Consider the following 21,802-nt stretch of genomic DNA (forward strand, 5'->3'; position numbering starts at 1 on the left):
GAAGAGAAGAATGATGACAAAGATAGTCCACAGAAACCAGAAAACTCTAAGCCCAAGGAGAAGAAGCCGAAACCTCAAAAGCCAACAGATGATAAAAAGGATCAGCCTGATGATGAAGATACTGACAAACCGGAAGACAAGCCGGAAAAGGAGAATGATGACAAAGAGAGTCCACAGAAACCAGAAAACACTAAGCCTAAAGAAATGAAACCTAAACCTCAAAAACCAACAGATGATAACAAGGATCAGCCTGATGAAGAAGATACTGACAAATCGGAGGATGAGCCGGAAGAGAAGAATGATGACAAAGAGAGTCCACAGAAACCAGAAAACACTAAGCCTAAAGAAATGAAACCTAAACCTCAAAAACCAACAGATGATAAAAATGATCAGCCTGATGAAGAAGATACTGACAAACCGGAGGATGAGCCGGAAGAGAAGAATGATGACAAAGATAGTCCACAGAAACCAGAAAACTCTGAGCCCAAGGAGAAGAAGCCCAAACCTCAAAAACCAACAGATGATAAAAAGGATCAGCCTGATGATGAAGATACTGACAAACCGGAAGACAAGCCGGAAGAAAAGAATGATGAAAAAGAAAGTCCACAGAAACCAGAAAAGCCTAAGCCTAAAGAAATGAAACCTAAACCTCAAAAACCAACAGATGACAAAGAGGATCAGCCTGATAATGAAGATACTGACAAAGCGGAGGATGAGCCGGAAGAGATGAATGACGACAAAGAGAGTCCACAGAAACCAGAAAACCCTAAGCCTAAAGAAATGAAACCTAAACCTCAAAAACCAACAGATGATAAAAAGGATCAGCCTGATGATGAAGATACTGACAAACCGGAGGATAAGCCAGAAGAGAAGAATAATGACAAAGAGAGTCCACAGAAACCAGAAAACACTGAGCCTAAAGAAATGAAACCGAAGCCTCAAAAACCAACAGATGATAAAAAGGATCTGCCTGATGATGAAGATACTGACAAACCGGAGGATAAGCCGGAAGAGAAGAATGATGACAAAGATAGTCCACAGAAACCAGAAAACTCTAAGCCCAAGGAGAAGAAGCCCAAACCTCAAAAGCCAACAGATGATAAAAAGGATCAGCCTGATGATGAAGATACTGACAAACCGGAAGACAAGCCGGAAAAGGAGAATGATGACAAAGAGAGTCCACAGAAACCAGAAAACACTAAGCCTAAAGAAATGAAACCTAAACCTCAAAAACCAACAGATGATAACAAGGATCAGCCTGATGAAGAAGATACTGACAAATCGGAGGATGAGCCGGAAGAGAAGAATGATGACAAAGAGAGTCCACAGAAACCAGAAAACACTAAGCCTAAAGAAATGAAACCTAAACCTCAAAAACCAACAGATGATAAAAATGATCAGCCTGATGAAGAAGATACTGACAAACCGGAGGATGAGCCGGAAGAGAAGAATGATGACAAAGATAGTCCACAGAAACCAGAAAACTCTGAGCCCAAGGAGAAGAAGCCCAAACCTCAAAAGCCAACAGATGATAAAAAGGATCAGCCTGATGATGAAGATACTGACAAACCGGAAGACAAGCCGGAAAAGGAGAATGATGACAAAGAGAGTTCACAGAAACCAAAAAACTCTAAGCCTAAAGGAATGAAACCTAAACCTCAAAAACCGACAGATGATAAAAAGGATCATCCTGATGATGAAGATACTGACAAACCGGAGGATAAGCCGGAAGAAAAGAATGATGAAAAAGAAAGTCCACAGAAACCAGAAAAGCCTAAGCCTAAAGAAATGAAACCTAAACCTCAAAAACCAACAGATGACAAAGAGGATCAGCCTGATAATGAAGATACTGACAAACCGGAGGATGAGCCGGAAGAGAAGTATAACGACAATGATAGTCCACAGAAACCAGAAAACTCTAAGCCCCAGGAGAAGAAGCCCAAACCTCAAAAGCCAACAGATGATAAAAAGGATCAGCCTGATGATGAAGATACTGACAAACCGGAGGATGAGCCGGAAGAGAAGAATGATGACAAAGATAGTCCACAGAAACCAGAAAACACTAAGCCTAAAGAAATGAAACCTAAACCTCAAAAACCAACAGATGATAAAAAAGATCAGCCTGATGATAAAGATACTAACAAACCGGAAGACAAGCCGGAAAAAAAGAATGATGACAAAGAGAGTCCACAGAAACCAGAAAACACTAAGCCTACAGAAATGAAACCTAAACCTCAAAAACCAACAGATGACAAAGAGGATCAGCCTGATGATAAAGATACTGACAAACCAGAGGATGAGCCGGAAGAGAAGAATGACGACAAAGATAGTCCACAGAAACCAGAAAACTCTAAGCCCAAGGAGAAGAAACCTAAACCTCAAAAGCCAACAGATGATAAAAAGGATCAGCCTGATGATGATGATACTGACAAACCGGAGGATGAGCCGGAAGAGAAGAATGATGACAAAGATAGTCCACAGAAACCAGAAAACTCTAAGCCCAAGGAGAAGAAGCCCAAACCTCAAAAGCCAACAGATGATAAAAAGGATCAGCCTGATGATGAAGGTACTGACAAACCGGAAGACAAGCCGGAAAAGGAGAATGATGACAAAGGTAGTCCACAGAAACCAGAAAACTCTAAGCCCAAGGAGAAGAAGCCCAAGCCTCAAAAACCAACAGATGACAAAGAGGATCAGCCTGATGATGAAGATACTGACAAACCGGAGGATGAGCCGGAAGATAAGAATGACGACAAAGATAGTCCACAAAAACCAGAAAACTCTAAACCCAAGGAGAAGAAGCCCAAACCTCAAAAGCCAACAGATGATAAAAAGGATCAGCCTGATGATGAAGATACTGACAAACCGGAGGATGAGCCGGAAGAGAAGAATGACGACAAAGATAGTCCACAGAAACCAGAAAACTCTGAGCCTAAAGAAATGAAACCTAAACCTCAAAAACCAACAGATGATAAAGAGGATCAGCCTGATGATGAAGATACTGACAAACCAGAGGATGAGCTGGAAGAGAAGAATGACGACAAAGATAGTCCACAGAAACCAGAAAACTCTAAGCCCAAGGAGAAGAAGCCTAAGCCTCAAAAACCAACAGATGACAAAAAGGATCAGCCTGATGATAAAGATACTGACAAACCGGAGGATAAGCCGGAAGAGAAGAATGACGACAAAGATAGTCCACAGAAACCAGAAAACTCAAAGCCAAAGGAGAAGAAGCCCAAACCTCAAAAGCCAACAGATGATAAAAAGGATCAGCCTGATGATGAAGATACTGACAAACCAGAGGATGAGCCGGAAGAGAAGAATGATGACAAAGGTAGTCCACAGAAACCAGAAAACTCTAAGCCCAAGGAGAAGAAGCCCAAGCCTCAAAAACCAACAGATGACAAAGAGGATCAGCCTGATGATGAAGATACTGACAAACCGGAGGATGAGCCGGAAGATAAGAATGACGACAAAGATAGTCCACAAAAACCAGAAAACTCTAAGCCTAAAGAAAAGAAACCTAAACCTCAAAAGCCAACAGATGAAAAAGAGGATCAGCCTGACAATGAGGATACTGACAAACCAGAGGATAAGGCGGAAAATAATAATGACGACAAATATGATTCGCAGCTTCCGGATAATTCTCAACTAGACGAAAGTAATAGAAAACCTAAAATGGAAGATAAGAAGGAGAATTTACCACAGGAGACTGATGAATTAAATCCGGAAGGTATGAGTGAAAAGCCTGATATGTTAAATGATCCTCTGAATGAAAAGGAGAAACCCGATATCGTATTTCCGGATGATAGGCAGGTACAAACTCCTTCTACTTATGATGATGACACGAACAATCCAGAATCATTTCCTTCAAAAAATGGGGCACCTTTTGATACTCGGAATAATATTCCCAAAGATGATAAAGATTTAAATGAAGAAGATGATAACTGTTCAGAGGATCCTTCTCAATCTGAAAACAGTGTTCCGTCAGATTTTGATTTTCAGAATCCAAATCTTCAACCAAATAATAATCAACAACCTCAACCTTACCCTTTTAATCCTAATAATCCTTTTCTTAATTCTGCTTTTGGAGGGAAACCACCAAATCAAGGTACAGTAAACTATCTTTCATTGTTATTTTGTTACTGGTTAATTTACCTTTCTTTAAAAAAATTAATTTTACGTTATTTATATGTAACATTTTAGAAAACCGAAACAATTTTGAGCCTGAAGTTTTTCATGGAGTTGGAGGATATAGAGGAGATGTCGAAAAAAATGGAGGAGAAAAGCCACCAAGATATCCAGATACACCATCAAATAGTCTTAATTCTGAAGGTACATGGTTATTTTTTGATAAATTTAAAGTCGTCGACTATAAACATGCAATACAAAAGTATTTGATTTTAATATTTTTTTAGGAGATCCTAAAAAGTCAAATGCTCCTTCTCCATCTGAAAATCCATATATGAATGGTCCACCTCCTGGAAATCCATTTCTTTCTGGATTATTTGGAAAAGGAAATAACAATTCGCCACCACCATCAGCACCTGAAAATAAAGGCAATTTTGATAATAATCCATCCGGAAAAACTCTTCCCAATATACCATTCTATCCTGGAAGTAATAGAAAAGTTGGAGAAGGAAATCCTTTCTTTTCCACATTTTTTAATAGAGGAAATGATGGGAATTCTCAAAATCGAATGGCTCGAAATGGTTTTTCTTCGTCAGAAGATAATAAAACTCCTAAAAATAATTTTGATCAACAAAGAAATGAGCCACTCAATAACTTTCCAACAATTGCAACATTTGGACCATTTAATATTGGAAGACCAACATCACCTCCAAATTTTGATCAATTAATACAAGGTAAAACAATAATATATAATAAATATTTTAATTTTGATCATTAGAGTGATAAAAAATTTTCTCCATTTAAAAAAAGTTTATCATACAAAAATTTTTATTCCTTTTATCAATGTAAAATGAATGTATACAATTAACTATATTATTGCACAACTATAAAATGAGAGTTCGGGAAAAATTATGTTTCCTTAAAGATAATTTTTTAATCGTGTTTATTTAAATTAAAATAAACATAATAAACTACATTTCTCCAAAGTTTCAATTTCAATAAAATAGTTTTTTATTGAAAATCTCATGGGGGATTCTAGAATATTTTACTAATTTAAAAAAGTTCTCATTATTTACATTGACAATAGAATAAAAAAATGATTGATGAACAATAGCAATTTAGAAGCATTGAGAAAATATTTCTAAAACGCCCCACAAGAGAAGAGACCTTACGTCAAAAAAAAATTTTAAGTTATGTTTGTGATTTTTTTAAGTGAAAATTATCAAAAATATCACTAAACATAACTTAAAATAAAATTATTCGGTTCTGTTTCCACCCGCTTTGATTCTTATATTTTCCTCGAATTTTCTTTTCGTTCCCCGCGAACTGGTCACATCGATTATTTTAAGGTGGCATATTATTACAATATAATACATATAATATAAATTTATTTATACCCAGGATTAATAATTTAATGTTCTAGATAATCAAGCTTATGATCAAATTGTTGGAGATTTTTCGTGGCCTGTAAACACTCATATTTATCCAAATTCACCACCACAAGTTGATAGTAAGCTATTAACTTTTGAATATTAATAAATATTTATACATATAATATAAATAATACATAATATAAAAATAATAATAAAAATGTTATCTGAAAAAATAAAAAAAAATTGATTTCAGGTTCCTGGCCGGAAATTTTTCACCTTACTTTGAAGAAACGGTAATGCAACAAAAACAGTATCATTGAAACTTGGAACCATTTTCAAAAATGACATTTACCTCTATAATTTATGTAATAATTTATATAATAGATGTAATATAATAATTTATAAAACTTCGATTAGTTAATATATTTACTTTTTTGTTATTCTACATTTAAATAGATATTATATTATAAGTAAAATAATTAAATAATTTTATTCGTTATTAAAACGAACACAAAATAATTTTTTGAAAGAAATATATTTTCAATAATAAATAAATATATATATGTATATATATATATATATTTACATGTATTTAATAATAAACATACACTTTGTGAGACTTGTATTTTTATACTGAAATATTTATTTTGAATCATACAATAAAATATTAAGAAAGAAAAAATGTTATTTTATCATATATGTGACAGTCCCCGAGAGAAGGGACCTTAGCTCACCAAAACGAATTTCACAGGGCAAGCGTCTGAAGAAGAAGCAGAAACGCGGAACTCGAAGAGTGGGGCGGAACTTCTGAAAAGTCCCCCCACCACACTAACACAACGTTGTGTTTCTGTATACGTGAGCTTCGTCTACTTCGTGTATCTTCGGGTCTCAGTCAGCACGAATCGAGCGAAGCTCACGTACGCGAGACTATAGTTGTGTAAGTAAAGTAGTGGGGCTGATTTCTTGAGTGCCACAATCCGCCTCGAAATGCGCTTGACATACCCATCTTCAAAATGTTATTGTGTCAAAAGCAATTATCCTAATCAGTTTTTGACTTTTGCATGTGAAAAAGCAATTCAAAATCTATCATTTACCATATAAAACTCAATATTGACCTCTGGTGAGCTAAGGTCCCTTCTCTCGGGGACTGTCACATATACAGAAACAAAAATGTCTCTTTTAGATAGCAGACGACAAAGGGAATAAAGCCATTCATTTTTTTCCGCATGGTAGAAGATGAGCCAAAAGTTTTAAACGTTTATATGAACGAAATTTTTTTTGCAACTTCTTTAAGTAGGAATTTTATCACAAAATATTGTTTAAAATATCTAAAAAGAAGTTATTAATTTAATAATTAATTAATTCACTGTTTTATTTTACATGTTCATCATAATTTTTAATAATTTATACATTAAAAAAAAAAATTTCGTTCATATATGAACGTTCAGAACTTTCGGCTCATGGTAGAAGTCCGAAAGTGTCATATATTGTTTATTCCCATTTTTTCATAAGTGGCTGGAGAATTGAAATAATTTATTGAGATTGAAATATAATTGAATAAAAAAATTAAATAATTACTTACCTAAATGTCAATAATTTTAATTTTAAAACACTTTAACTGGTTCCTGAGTTTAGAAAGAATTGTACAGAAATATTTTAGATAAATTTTCTAATTTGTAAATATGAAGAAGAATATTACGAAACATTTTATATCAATATCATATTGTAAAATGTAAAAAAACAGAATATAACCTAAAAATTATAGACACTTCAATAAATAATAATATATTAATAAAATATGCATTCACTTCAATTCAATTCGTTTAAAATTCAATACTTAGAGATCTTTGGGGTCGCTGAATCCAAATATGAGGTCAAATTTAAAAAATCAAAATGGCGGACCTAATATGGCGACCCAATATGGCAGAAAATTTTTTAATTGATTTGATTCGTTCAAAATTCGTTACTCGGGAGTTTTTGAGATCTATGAATCCAAATTTTGAATTTTTTAAATCTGACTTCAAATTTGGATTCAGTGACCCCAAAAACCCCCTGGTAATAAATTTTGAACGAATCGAAATTTTGTAAATCTGACATCAAATTGGGATTCAGCGACTCCAAAAACCTTAGTATACCCATTGTCATTCAAATCGAATTATGTTTTTTTTCTAAGATGGACATATACTTATTGAAGCATTATTAACTCTCACACCGGGGATATATACTATTATACGTGTTTATGTTTACCTTCTTATCAATCTAGGCCTTAATTTGCTTCGGTTCTGAGAAATTAATAAGTTCAAATATGTGGTTGAATGACCGTAAACATAAATGTTTAGATGGTGATCACCCACATTACGTAAGTTAACACAAAAGAAAGAATGGCTATTGTCTAAATTTAAAGGGACATTGTATTTTCAAATTTAATTATTTGATACAATGGACACGTGCCAGCTAAGTCAACAGATATGATTGTAATAAAATAATAGAATTATTTAAATTATATCAATTTTTAAATTTATTATTTCTATAGATATATTTGAAAGAAAATATTTATTTTGTTTTTAGAAAACTTGTTGCTTGTTTACCAAATTAGAGGAATCTTTCCTATAATTATTCGGTAGATCAGCTATTTATTTTCTTATTCACTTCTACTTTTATATATGAATAAACGTCATATATCGTTTCGAAGTTGAATATTTTTACTTTACAAAAAAAATAAATATTACCTAATTATTAATAGAAAAAATAAAATATACAATCAATCATTTAATATAATTATTTATTATTTAAGTTTGAATAATTAATTGTGAGTTCGTTCTGAATGAAATTAAATGAAATAATTTTATTAATTAACTTAAATTTTTCACCTTTTATTTGACTTCTTTTTAACAAATTCGCTTTTCCTCAATCGAAACTCAAAATTATTTCGTAGGTTTATCTCTATAAAAAAATAAAATTTCAATGAAATAAAAGAAACCTGTCAATTCCTAACGACTATCAAGGTCAAGTTCTCTATTCCCTGAATTAGTTAATCTATTATAAGTAAATTAATTTTGCATGTATTTTCCTTAGACTCAGATTTATTTGATATGTTATTTATTTTACAACACACCAAAATGATCAAAGTCAAATGGAAAATAAATGAATACCCGGATCAAATATGTCGACCGACGCTCGGACGAACGCTCTATTACCAGTCAAGTAGCAGTGACAGCCTGTGGGCGGCTCACTGCTACCCGACTACCATTAGAGCGTGCGTCCGAGCGTCGGTCGACATATTTGATCCGGGTATTCAAATGAAAAAGTCATTTACCTCTCTGAAAACTTGCTAAATAAATAATTTAAGTAAATTATTTATTTCCTAAATTAACTAATTGGTTGGAGGGCAGGGATTCATAATCAATTGAATCTTACACATTAACAAATTGATCGCCTATTGCAATGAATTTGAGATATATGTATGTATCTTCAAGAGACTTACGATTTGCTTTTGTTACCACTTAAGGATCCAGATAATGAGGTGGTACTCCGAGTTATCAGAAACCCCTCAAGTCCTTCACCATGGCATGACTTTGTAGATTGTATGGTTTGTGTTAAAGTGATTATTCACTTTTCGTTTCTTCTACTTGCCTAATCTTGACTTTAAATTTATAATTTGTTGAAAATATTTATTTCTTATATAATTCTGAGTTGGAACGGTTGTTAACCCAGCCTCTCAGATAATATATAAGATTTTAAAAAAAAATAAATAAAAAATATAAATAATAAAAAAAATGATATTTTAAATAATAAAGAGATTCTATATTGAGCACTTGTTCTTAATTTTCTTTGAACTTACTTTTATAATGTAAAATCCAATCACAAAATTTTAATCACTCTACACAAAAAAAACTATCTGTCAAAAAATTCAGTATGTGAATGATATATATTTGCTCGCTTGAATAAATTTCAGAGAATGTCCAAAATTGGGTCTGCTTCTCTATTTATTGACTCGAGAATTCGCTTCATCCCCCAAATTTCTCTCTATCTTCTATCTCTCTTTATTATTTCTGAAATTCTATTTCTCTAGATTTAAGTTTATTTCTTAATATTTCTTTTCTTTGATTTTTATAAATAATTTATAACTTTTCTTTAAATAATTAATTATTTTTTTATAATAATTTTACAATAAGATGTAATGTGGAAAAATGGTATCTTCCATCTTAAAAAAAGATATTTTGTAAAGTATCTTATTAATATTTAAGATGCTTTTTGCATTTTAACAAGAATTAAAATATTTCTTCCATCTTAAAATGTAAGTTACTTCGGTAAGTTTCTATACGAGGGGGAATTTACTAGTTAAAAACGTGTACACTTGACTACCGGTATTACACCTCATATTACCCTTATTACTAAGTATTACACGTTATCACAGAGTATTACATATATTATTACAGAGATATTACAGAGTTTTTTGCGTTATTGCAGCACTGTAATAATGCATTATTACACGGTATTACACGTTATTACACAAGTATTACAGGAAGTGTGTACACTTGACTACCTGAGTCAATTCCCCCTCGTTTCTATAAGTAACTTGAAATAAGATATTTGTGGGGTCATAAGATGTTTAGAAAAAAGATGCTTGTAAATTCTAAGATACGTCAGAATTTGAAGTTACTAAAATATAAAATACATTAAGCATCTTACATAAGAGGCCATAGTTAACCTTAAAATTTTTTTTTATCAAAAATATGTGAAGCACTTTGGCAAAGATATTATTAACATTTTAAACTAAGATATTTTAAATAACTTAAAAGTTACTACCAAAACATCTTATATTAAGATACTTCTTTTTACAGTGTAACATTCAAATTTAAGATACGTTCTATGTTTTTAATAGTTTTTTTTATAGTTTAAATAATATTTAAATTTTATATCTTTGATTTTCCATTTATCGTTTACTTACATAAATTATTGTTAAAAAGTGTAAATACAAAGTTTTTGAATTCTGTGTAATAGATTGAAAGCTTATAATTATAATATACCTGCATAAAAATAATATTTAATAATTGCTTTTCTGAATGAATTATTCTAGGAATTGTGACTAACATACATTTGCGATTCCATTGAGCAAAATTTATGCAGAATCAACATTTAAAATGTGTGAAAATATAGTTTTTGAAAAAATATGCTTTAGAAACTGAAAATGATAATTAATATTCTTCATAAAACATATATATATATATATATATATATATATATATATATATATATATATATATATATTAATTGTAAATACTTATTTTTCATTTCATCAAATGCAAAAAAGGAAAAATAAACAATAAAATTTCTAAGGAAAAATTGTTTTTTCTTTAATTTTATACTGGAATTTTTTATGATGATTAATTGTGATTCTTAGGTTCTTCCCCTGACAGTTTAAAGGTATGTAATTATTATTTCCTACGATAATTATTTTAAGAGATCTTTGCTAGGCATATATAAAAAGATCTCGATTTACTTTAGCTAACAGTTGTCGGCAATAATTTCACATTAAATCATGAAGTTCTTATATGTCTTGTTTGTCGTATTTGCTGCTCTTGTCAGCTGTAGTCTAGTACAAGGTATAACTTTTTTTATTAATACCAAAAAAAAACATAAACCACAAATTTTAATATTTTTAAATTTTGTTATTGATTATTACCAAAATAATATATTAATTGTTTTTTTTACAGGCTATGGTGGTTATGGAGGATACGGTGGATATGGTGGAGGACGTGGGGGATATGGTGGAGGACGTGGTGGTTACGGAGGATATGGTGGGTACGGTGGATACGGTGGAGGACGTGGTGGATACGGAGGATATGGTGGAGGACGTGGTGGATACGGTGGATATGGTAGAGGACGAGGTGGATACGGTGGATATGGAGGATGTACGTATTTCTAGTTTCCCAATTAAAATTTTATATGTATTTATATTGTTGCTTAATAAATTAGATATCCAACTCAAAATTAGGTAGTTCATGTTGTGTGGGGGGGGGAATTCAAGATGGCCGTAAGGCAGTGTATAAACATTAGGAATCTCGCTTAAATAAAATTTTGGAATCTAAGTATATTAGGATTTTAGTTTCTATTTTTAATGGCCTATTTAATACAATAATAAAATTAATGTAAGAAATAAAATCGTTTTTTATTATTGTATTAAATAATAAAATTAATAAAAAAAATAAAATCATTATTTATTAATATATTAAATAGACCATCAAAAATAGAAACTAAAATCCTAATATACCTACTTAGGTTCCAAAATTTCATTTAAGCGACCCAAAAATAAAATCAAAGTGAAAAAATTTTTATAAACAAAATATTTAAACAAAAAGATTCATCAGGTTCACTTTAGAACTTTTTGTAAACTAGTATTAATCAAAAAGAAAATCTATTTGAGCCAGTACTGGCTCAATATCAGCTCAGTACTTGTTTTCCAGTATTGGGAGGGTGGTACTGCAACAGTATTGATACAATAAAAATACCAGTACTGGTTCAGTACAGACTGATTATTTTTTACTCTAATTTTTTTGTTTCGTTTCGAATTTCGTACATATTTCCAACTCCCTAAATTTGAATTACTAAAAAAATTTCTACTAATTCTTAGTCATTTTTACCAAATTTTAATTTTACTTAAAAATTAATGAAAATTGTTAATTTGAATTATTAATTTTATTTAATAATAAATATATTTTATTTCAGATGGATATATTTAAACATATCACCAAATATACGAGATGAAGATATTTTTGCTGAAAAAAATATCAGTATATATGGCAGAAATTATAATGTTGACTGTGTCATAAAAACTTTGTAAAAATTAAATAATAATTTATTAATATAATATGTGTAGTTTTTATAATATTGTATATACCTAATAAACTTTTATTTGGTTATAATTCATGAAATTAATTGTGGTCTAGCACACGGTAGAAAATATTTTAATAATCAGACAAGTTTTTGGAAAAAAAAAACATATATTTCCACGACATACTTTTTTTAGTAAGTTTTCAGTAGAGGAAACTCAAAATACAATCAGATTGGCCAACAAATCGATGTTTTTTAAAATTTAAGGGTATGTGGGCAAAGGACGTTTTTTTGTGGTTTAAAACTTTCTTTGAAATAAAAAATGATTTCGGGTTAAAATTTTGGAGAAATGATTTTGTTTGGTACAAGGAATTTCGCTGTTCTACTCATTTACCACAACTTAACGCAAAAATAATAAAACTAAAGTAATAAACAGTAAAATAATGTATTATATCATAGTTTATTCAGCGGCCACTTGCTCGAATTGGCTCTGTTTACTGGAGCACTGAAAACTCAAGCAACGTCTGTGTGTGCGCCGCCATCTTTGTTTTCATTTTCGTTTAAAAATGCCACTTTTTAAACATCATTTTTTAATAATTTTACTCAAAATTATGTATTTTTCGGAGAACAGCGAGATTCCTTGTACCCTAATCTATCATCCCTCAAAATTTTAGACAAAAATCTTTTCTCATTTTAGAGTGAAACACATTTTCCCATACTAAGTCACGTGGGAGGTTCCAACATAACCTAAAGATAATATTAAATTTAAATTTCATTAGTAAAGTTTTTATTTCACAAGATATTTTTTTAACGTGAGTCAGACGCCAAAGAAAAATTTAAAAAATTGTTCTGCTTTCTACTTTTGCCTCAAATAAATCTTCTCCAGTTTAAATGGAGTAAATACTTGGATACTGCGAAACTAAACTGTCAAATATCATTATATCCCAATCAAAAATTTACTAATGGCGCAGTACTTGCACCCAGTATTGGCGCCAGAGTTGGCGTAACTTTGGGATGATAACATTTTACCAGTATTGACTACCAGAGTTGGCACCAGTATTGGTAACCACTACTGGCTCAGTACTGGCCGAGTACTGGCACTTTTGTAATTTATTGTATACGAAAAGAAAGCTTTAACTGCAACAGAGATAAGTTTCACTCCAGGTAATACTTTTTTGGTATACTTAGGAAAAAGTGTCTGAAATTTCTAGTAACCCAACACAAATATTTAATTTGTGTTGGGTTACTAAAAATTACTAAAGTTTAATATTATCTTATTATCTTATTATCTAAAAATTAGTCATCTAACTAATTAATATTTTATTATATAAAATCGAAAACACAAAGAATATTTTCATTCCGTCTTATAATATATATTGCAAATTAATATTTTAAAAAATCAAAAAATAAATATAAAAATATGTTTATTATAAAACCAAAGTTTTTATAATATATAAAAACAGTTAAGTAAAAATAGAAATGTTTATTAAAATAATTATAATGTATATAATTATGCAATTGACTATTTAATTATTTTATTATTCACTTTAATTTATCAATTATTATATCAAATATAAATAAATTAACATTGAATTCAATTCAATTTACATAAAACAAAATTAGTTTACAAATTAACTCATCACAAATATAATGATTTAATAAATAATGAATACTAAATTCCTGAAATTAGGTAATTATAAAAAAAATTATCTAAATTATTTTTAAATTTAACATGAAATTTTTGTTTATAATTCACTTTTTGGGAAAAAAAACTAAAGAATAACATCCAGAAACAAATTACAGTAATTTTATTGACCATTGAAATATATAAGTTTGTAGGTTTAACTATTTTTTATAATTTCTATTAAGAAAGATTAATTATATCCCGTGTGGAAAAAGCCACGATCTTGCCCTCAAGAGTTCGGGGCCCCCGGCGGGGGCCCATGAGGGCTGATCCATATGGCGAATCCATGAGGGGCACCGTAAGGGCCCCGCATGGATCGCCCTCATGATCGATTAGCAAAATTTTCTAAGTCCAAAAATCAAATATTTTTTTATCACCAAAAAATTAATGTTTATAATGATTCAGAACAACAAAAAACGCGTTTTTAATAAAAATATATTTACACTTTTTTGAAAATAACACTCACACTTATGGCAAAATAGATGAGGGCCATCGTAGGGGCCCGCATGGATCGCCCTCATGATCGATTAGCAAAATTTTCTAAGTCCAAAAATCAAATATTTTTTTATCAACAAAAAATGAATGTTTCCAATGATTCAAAACAACGAAAAACGCGTTTTTAATAAAAATATATTTACACTTTTTTGAAAATTCACCTGAGATGATTCATGATAATAATCATAAAGCATATAATTAATTATATTTTATAAATTGCATTTGATTGGAAAATATAATTTAATATCTTAACTTTAACTAAATGATGTTAAGCACTTTTCTTTGTTAGGTATTTTTGAAGTTTAAATAGCATCAAAAAGTTAGCATTCGTTTTGAAGTAGCGTGCGTAGCGTAGTTGTTAAAGCGTTAGACTCGTAGTCCGTAGGTCGTAGGTTCGATTCCCCCCATGCGTTAGATTTATTTATTTCTCAGGTTTGCGTTTAATCATTAATTCTATGTATGAATTAATTGAAAAATGAAAATATCCGTTAATAGTATGCATAAATTACATATTTTTTAATTAATTAATTTATTATTACTTTTAATTATATCCGACAGTTAATTAATTAGAACGTTAATTAATAAATTCAATTTGAGTAAGAATTTAATTTAAAATTGAATAATTATTAAATAAATATGTTATTTATTCCTAACTTAAGCTTATTTATTATTAATTAACTTTTATTATTAATATTATTGATTAAAAAACATTATGGCAAACTTGATTCATCGGGTTCACTCTAGAACTTTTTGTAAACTAGTATTAATCAAAAAGAAAATCTATTTGAGCCAATACTGGCTCAATATCGGCTCAGTACTGGTTTGCCAGTACTGGTAGGGTGGTACTGCACCAGTACGGATACAATGAAAATATCAGTACTGGTTCAGTACAGACTGCCCAGCCTCGGCAGCCAATACTGAATCAGTACTGCGGCAGTTGTCAACTCTGGTATAATATTGAAATTAAAGGAAAATAAAGATTAACTATTATTTTTTTGCATTTGAAAATTTTTTTAAATCGTTTTTTGCCCATAACTTTAAAAAAATGTTAAGACACCTATAAATGATTTTCATTAATTTTGTTGAGTTTTTCAAGACACATCTATTGAGCTATTAGCGAATATCCTACTGTTATTTTATCCAGATTTATTAACATTTTCAAATTGAAAAATTTTGAAAAACCTGCCTTTTTTTATTATTTATTTAAAAAAATCTTTATATGTGACGATTCATGGTTAAAGGGTGCTTAGTTGCTGAAAATTTTAGGTTATTTTCATGGTAGTTTTTGCTTTATTAAAGATTTATTTTTGATTATTTAACATCAAAAGCATTTTTTGAGGAAAATATTGCATCTAATAAAATAATTAAATAATAATAGTTTGTACCAAAGGTAGGGGGACACTTTTCCCAATCCGTGTTTCCCAACGCCTTTTTTCCCAATGTCCATTTTTCCCAATGAAAATATTTCCCAATGGTCATTTTTCCCAAAATTTATTTCCCAATGGACATTTTTCCCAATGAAATTTTTTTTCAAATTTTTTGTCCCAATGGACAATTGCAATCGTTTCCAAGATATGCCCGACTAACTTCATTGTTATTAATAATAAAAAAGTCATTTGTTATTTATAACCATTGGCATAACTTTAAATCAAAATTTCAAGTAAAAAAATCAAGTTCATTATGGCTCAAGAAAATTTAGAAGTAATTCCTACAAATAAAAGTGTCAGACTCAGTATTTCTGGATTTTTATATTATAAGCATTCAACAAATTATAAACTCAGTCGTATTTATTGGAATTGTAAAAAGAAGGATGAATGCCACGCACGAGCAACAACGTCTATCGATTTGGAAAATATTACACTTTTCAAGGGGCCTAAACAGTCTCCACACAACCATGCTCCAAACCGAGACGCTGTCAATGCTGAGCGAATTGAAAGTAGAGTCAAGAGAGTTGCAGAAGATCATGCGGAGTTACTTCCAGCGCAAATTATGCGTAGAGAGCTGAAAAATGTCCCATCAGGTAGATTTTCAGTAATAGCATTAATGATTAAACAAAAACCAGTTATTTAAATTATGCAATTAATAAATATTAATAAATATTAATATAAATTAATAAATATTAAAGACTAAAATTTCAATTTTAAGTGAAAAAATTCACTTTAACTATGTTTATATATAGAAATCCTGGCACAGTTACCTGACCGGCCAAATCTTAGGAAACAAATTTCTCGTGCTCGCTTACGACAAATGCCCAGTAACCCTATTCGTATCGCTGATTTAGAAGAAATTCCAGAACAATTTAGTCAAACTCTCGGTGGAAATAACTTTCTTTTATACGATTCTTATCACGACGATAAAGACGATGAGGATTGTGGGAGAATTATAATTTTTTCTTCTTCAGAGAATTTGACACAACTGTTCATGTGTGATGTTTGGTTTGTGGATGGAACTTTTAAAACTGCTCCTTCTCTATTTTTCCAGTTATTTTCAATACTCGGTGCTGTTACTCAAATTGGTGTTAATCGAAAACCACAGACTGTTGGATTACCTTTCGTCCATGCTCTTTTGGAAAATAAACGGCAATGTTCGTATTTGAAAGTTTTCAATATAGTTATAAGAGAAGGCAGAAAACTTATACTCCAAAATTTGAAAATGCCAACATATGTAATGACTGATCGTTTGTTGTCCTAACCAAAATTTGGTTTCGACAACCAAATAATTTGATTCGCTCTAAGCTTACAGCTTAAGAGGACAGTTAGTTTAAATCTCTCACAAGGATGGGTAGTCCAGTGTGGTCAGAGCTCCCGACCTTCAGTTTTAGAACAGAGGTTTCAATTTCCAGAATTTTTGTTATGCCAACAAAATACACTCAACCAAATTTTTTGGTTGACTCAATCAAATAGATTGCTTGCTTAAATACCAACAAAACTTTCTTGTTGGCCCAACAAAATTTTGGTTGCTCTGACTAAACATTTTTTTTTAGTGTATTTAAAAACGAATATCAATTGATCTAGTATTAAACTTTTAATTATAAAATATTAAAAAGTTATTGACGTTAAAACTCTATATCTCAGTAACCGCCCAAAAAATATAACTTAACACCATTTTAAAATTATTATAATACTAAATAAGTTACCATATATATTGATCACAAAAAATCTCAATGAGGAAGCAAAGTGTTCATGAAATGAAAAAAAAAATGTTTATACTTAAACTTGGCAGCGGTTTTTTTTATGCAATTAATACTTAATCTTTGCATAATAGAGTATTCCTAGAAACAATGTATAAAATTTTGTTTCACTCATTAAAAAAAAAAAATATTATTTTTTTTTTTTGAATTATGAGACAATTGATCAATTATTTTAATAATCCTATGAGAGATGTATAAAAGGAAACTTCATCATGTACTTATTTACAGTTGTTACTTGTATTGCCTTATTAAAAACATGAAAGAAATATTTTTGTACGCTTTTCTATTAATATTTTTGATTTTTGTCAACTTCAATGAAGCACAATATGGTAAGAAATTACTTAAATATTTTTTATAGAGTCATTCCATTATATTTCGACTAAAGTTGTTGCCGACTAATTTTAAAGAATTATAATTCTATGGAGGATTGATTTTAATGGAATCAAGATCAGGAATTTATGTCAATAAAATAATGTATCAATTGACTTTATATAGACTATGGTGGTTATGCAGGATATGGTGGAGGACGTGGGGGATATGGTGGAGGACCAGGAGGATACGGTGGATTTGGTGGAGGACCAGGTGGAAACGGTGGATATGGTGGAGGACCTGGTGGGAGTGGTGGATATGGAGGATTTGGTGGAGGACCAGGAGGATACGGTGGATATGGTGGAGGACCTGGTGGGAATGGTGGATATGGAGGAAGTACGTATTTCTAGTTTCTCAATTAAAAATTTATATTCATATATAAATTCAAGCGAAAAATATTTTTTTCTTTCATTCATTCATTCATTCATTATAATTCATTCATTCATTCATTTCATTCATTATAATGAATTCAAGTATGAAAAGTTTTTAAAAAAAACATGAACTCATTTTTGTTGCAATTCATTTTGAGTTGGATATCGAATTGATTAAGCGACAAACTTTAAGTTACTCAAAATAATCCTGACCGGAATTTTAGATTTCTAGATTGGCATCATTTGCGCACAGTGATTTTGAATTACTATTATTTTTTTCTAATATTTCAACAATATCAGAAATATTTTCTTTATCAGTACAAATATTTAGTAATTTTTAAGTAAAAACTAATTAATTATTATTTATTTGAATAATAATTAATTTCATAAGTTTTGAAATTTATTACCGCTAATTATGTATTTAAGTTGGCAGTATACCGTTCCTGCTTTAAAAACAGATGTTATTAATTTTTTAATCTAAAAACATATATTTCATTTAATTACGTTATTACAAATAGTTTTCAATCGAATATAATAAGTCTCTGCGTAATTTAAATCTTAAAAATAGTAGGGAAGAGTCAGGGCGCACTCACACCTTTTGGCTGCCTGCCTGCCTGCAGGAGTTGTCATGGCAACGTGTAGGAGTAACAGAGAGAGAAAATTCAAATTTGAATTTACTATCTCTGTTACTCCTTCACGTTGCCATGACAACTCCTGCAGGCAGGCAGGCAGCCAAAAGGTGTGAGTGCGCCCTCAGCATGGTTGGGCCAGATTTTGACTTGTGCCCATAACTTCCGTTTTAGTGTAAATTTTAAATTCTCTCGTATATATGGTTGGAAAAATACACTAAAGTGGAATGTTTCTTCTGAACATCAGAAAATGATTGGGTCAAAAGTGTAAAAGTTACAGGCATTTAAAAAAAAAATTTTTTTGTCGTGTAGGTTGGGCCACTGTATAGTAAATCAATATGAAATGAAAGAAATTGTCCAAAAAGGACCCGCAAATGGCAGAAAAATACTTAAATTGAGCTGAAAATGCGATAAAATAAAATCTGAAATTAAAATAAAATTAGCCGCCTGAACCAAAATCCGATTATTCGCGAAATTGGTCTAAAAAGTTAAAAAATAGTACCAAAATTTATTAAAACCAATTTTTTTTTAATGGAAATAGCATCTTTGACTCTTTTTTTCTATAAAAAATTGATGTTTCGATGTTTGGACGTATGATAATATTTCAAAATTGGTGGGTGGCCCAACCATGAAGAACGGCGTTGTAAACAAAAACATGTTAAACAAACGTAATAACAATAACAATAACGCTAAATAATGCTTAAAACTTTTAAATTTTGGATTGTCATTTTAGCACTTATTTTGGTTCTCTTGAAAAATTAAATGTTTATTGTAATTGCATTTTACTGTAACTGACGTAAAGAGTTAGTTGCCATCACTAGCAAGTATTTGCATAATAAAATAGAGGGCGCCAGTGTGCTAGAGCCATAAACACAGGTGTAGCCCAACCGTAAAGGTAGCCCAACCATGCTAACTCCCCTCTAATAGTTTTATTGAATTTTTAAAATTTTCAAAACAAGGAAAAAATTTTATTTTAAAATCAATCAAGCACTACAGTGAAAGTAATACATATATCGAGAAACTTTCCTTTCATAAATAAAATAATCTGTAAATATTATATTATTTCATTGTTTTTGAGTGTTTCGTTTCGAATTTCGTATACATTATTAATTCCAACTCCCTTTTGAATTAGTAAAAAAAATATCTATTACTTTTTAGTCATTTTCACTAAAACTTAGGAAAAGAAATTTTAATTTTATTACTTAATAATTAGTAAAAATTCTTAATTTGAATTATATTAATTTTATTTAATAATAAATATGCGTTATTTCAGTTGGATACAATTAAACACATCACCAAATATACGAGATGAGGATATTTTTGCTGAAAAAAATATCAGTATATATGGCAGAAATTATAATGTTGACTATGTGTCATAAAAACTCTGTAAAAAAATAAATAATAATTTATTAATATAATATGTGTATTTTTTAATTATATATACCTATAATAAACTTTTATTAATATTTTTTATGCAATTAATAATCATTGCATAATATGGTATTCCTAGAAAAAAATGTATAAACTTTTGTTTCTTTCATTCAAAAAAAAAAAAATTTATTTTGTTTTGAGAATTATAATGAAACAATTGGTCAATTAGTTTAATTATCGTATGAGAGATGTATAAAAGGATACTTCAACGTGTACTTATTTACAGTTGTTACTCGTATTGACATATTAAAAACATGAAAGAAATATTTTTTTACGCTTTCCTATTAATATTTTTGATTTTTGTCAACTTCAATGAAGCGCAATATGGTAAGAAATTACTTAAATTTTTTTTTATATTAAATATAAAAATTTAATAAAAAATAATGGTGTATAAAAATATTTTTTAACTAATTTTTTCCTTTGCTTAGTTTATAAAGAAAAATATATTCGTTTATTATATTTATACGACCAAAATTTCTTTAACAAATATATGAAAACATATGAAAACTTTGGTTAAATTTATTTTTAGGAAGAGGAAGGGGTGGTTACAATAGAGGAGGATATTATGAAGGGAATTATGGTTATAATAATAATTACAATGATTATGGTCGATACAATGGACGTAATGATGCTGATGTCTTTATAAGAAGTCCCATTGGAAATGGTCAGTTTTTTAAAAATATTTATTTTATTTCTTACATTTTTTTCCGATTTTTTATAAAAAAAAATATGATTTTTAATTTAAACAATAAAAATGTTATTCACTAGTTTTTTTTTCAAATACACCATGAATTGTTGATTAATAAATATTTTTTACATCACAAAAAAGAGGTTTCGAGAAATCATTTTAGGGGGCTGCATATGGATTTGCCATATAAAAATCAATACTTAGAATTTTCATTTTAAATTAGTTTTTTTATGGGAAATTCATAAATATTTGAAATTAAAAAAAAAAATTAGTATTTGTTAATTTTATAAAAAAATAATTGTATTTTTATATTAAATTTAAAAATTTCTGTTTTTACAGGTGAATTTAATTTATTTAGAAGATGATGACTATAAAAGTGATTTTTCTGTAATAATATGAAATTACATTATGTATTAATTTTATCAATAAATTTTTAATATCTGTCTATCTAAGAAAATTTTAATTAAAAATATTTTATTATTATATTCCCGTTATCTAAAGTATATTATATTTTTTGTACAGAATATTTACAGAAAGAAATTCTGTAAATTAAACTGAAAAATAAATGGAATTGAAAAAAAAATTAAAATGAATTCCATATAAACAG

General features: G+C 29.7%; 4 protein-coding genes across 4 annotated transcripts; all 4 read left to right on the forward strand.

Moving 5' to 3' along the window:
- Positions 1-348: 348 nt before the first annotated feature.
- Positions 349-6,123, forward strand: LOC127283796 (cell surface glycoprotein 1-like). Its single transcript, XM_051308892.1, has 6 exons — positions 349-2,566; positions 3,143-4,111; positions 4,207-4,335; positions 4,419-4,865; positions 5,555-5,641; positions 5,758-6,123. The coding sequence occupies exons 1-6, from the start codon at positions 349-351 to the stop codon at positions 5,799-5,801; spliced, it is 3,894 nt and encodes a 1,297-aa protein (XP_051164849.1). The 3' UTR covers positions 5,802-6,123.
- A 4,820-nt stretch (positions 6,124-10,943) lies between these two features.
- Positions 10,944-12,375, forward strand: LOC127283619 (neuropeptide-like protein 31). The gene is made up of 3 exons (XM_051308607.1): positions 10,944-11,110; positions 11,222-11,419; positions 12,234-12,375. Exons 1-3 carry the CDS (start codon positions 11,047-11,049, stop codon positions 12,245-12,247), a joined length of 276 nt encoding a protein of 91 aa, XP_051164564.1. The 5' UTR covers positions 10,944-11,046; the 3' UTR covers positions 12,248-12,375.
- A 3,779-nt stretch (positions 12,376-16,154) lies between these two features.
- On the forward strand, positions 16,155-20,494 carry LOC127283797 (uncharacterized). Its single transcript, XM_051308893.1, has 5 exons — positions 16,155-16,537; positions 16,697-17,105; positions 17,936-18,036; positions 18,203-18,412; positions 20,350-20,494. Exons 1-5 carry the CDS (start codon positions 16,198-16,200, stop codon positions 20,361-20,363), a joined length of 1,074 nt encoding a protein of 357 aa, XP_051164850.1. The 5' UTR covers positions 16,155-16,197; the 3' UTR covers positions 20,364-20,494.
- Positions 20,495-20,735: 241 nt separating this feature from the next.
- Positions 20,736-21,649, forward strand: LOC127283618 (heterogeneous nuclear ribonucleoprotein A3-like). The gene is made up of 3 exons (XM_051308606.1): positions 20,736-20,834; positions 21,037-21,171; positions 21,535-21,649. Exons 1-3 carry the CDS (start codon positions 20,762-20,764, stop codon positions 21,558-21,560), a joined length of 234 nt encoding a protein of 77 aa, XP_051164563.1. The 5' UTR covers positions 20,736-20,761; the 3' UTR covers positions 21,561-21,649.
- Positions 21,650-21,802: the final 153 nt, after the last annotated feature.

The sequence above is a fragment of the Leptopilina boulardi genome, unplaced genomic scaffold (assembly GCF_019393585.1).
Source record: "Leptopilina boulardi isolate dan_hultmark-lab unplaced genomic scaffold, ZJU_Lbou_2.1 LbouV2_310, whole genome shotgun sequence".
Lineage (NCBI taxonomy): Eukaryota > Metazoa > Arthropoda > Insecta > Hymenoptera > Figitidae > Leptopilina > Leptopilina boulardi.

Coding starts and splice junctions, on each gene's coding strand:
- LOC127283796 (XM_051308892.1), top strand. CDS start 349: ATGAAACCTAAACCTCAAAAACCAACAGATGATAAAAATGATCAGCCT. Junction 4,336..4,418: donor AAATAGTCTTAATTCTGAAG/GTACATGGTTAT, acceptor ATATTTTTTTAG/GAGATCCTAAAAAGTCAAAT. Junction 4,866..5,554: donor TTTTGATCAATTAATACAAG/GTAAAACAATAA, acceptor TTAATGTTCTAG/ATAATCAAGCTTATGATCAA.
- LOC127283618 (XM_051308606.1), top strand. CDS start 20,762: ATGAAAGAAATATTTTTTTACGCTTTCCTATTAATATTTTTGATTTTT. Junction 20,835..21,036: donor CTTCAATGAAGCGCAATATG/GTAAGAAATTAC, acceptor ATTTATTTTTAG/GAAGAGGAAGGGGTGGTTAC. Junction 21,172..21,534: donor AAGAAGTCCCATTGGAAATG/GTCAGTTTTTTA, acceptor CTGTTTTTACAG/GTGAATTTAATTTATTTAGA.
- LOC127283619 (XM_051308607.1), top strand. CDS start 11,047: ATGAAGTTCTTATATGTCTTGTTTGTCGTATTTGCTGCTCTTGTCAGC. Junction 11,111..11,221: donor CAGCTGTAGTCTAGTACAAG/GTATAACTTTTT, acceptor TTTTTTTTACAG/GCTATGGTGGTTATGGAGGA.
- LOC127283797 (XM_051308893.1), top strand. CDS start 16,198: ATGGCTCAAGAAAATTTAGAAGTAATTCCTACAAATAAAAGTGTCAGA. Junction 16,538..16,696: donor GCTGAAAAATGTCCCATCAG/GTAGATTTTCAG, acceptor GTTTATATATAG/AAATCCTGGCACAGTTACCT. Junction 18,037..18,202: donor CTTCAATGAAGCACAATATG/GTAAGAAATTAC, acceptor GACTTTATATAG/ACTATGGTGGTTATGCAGGA.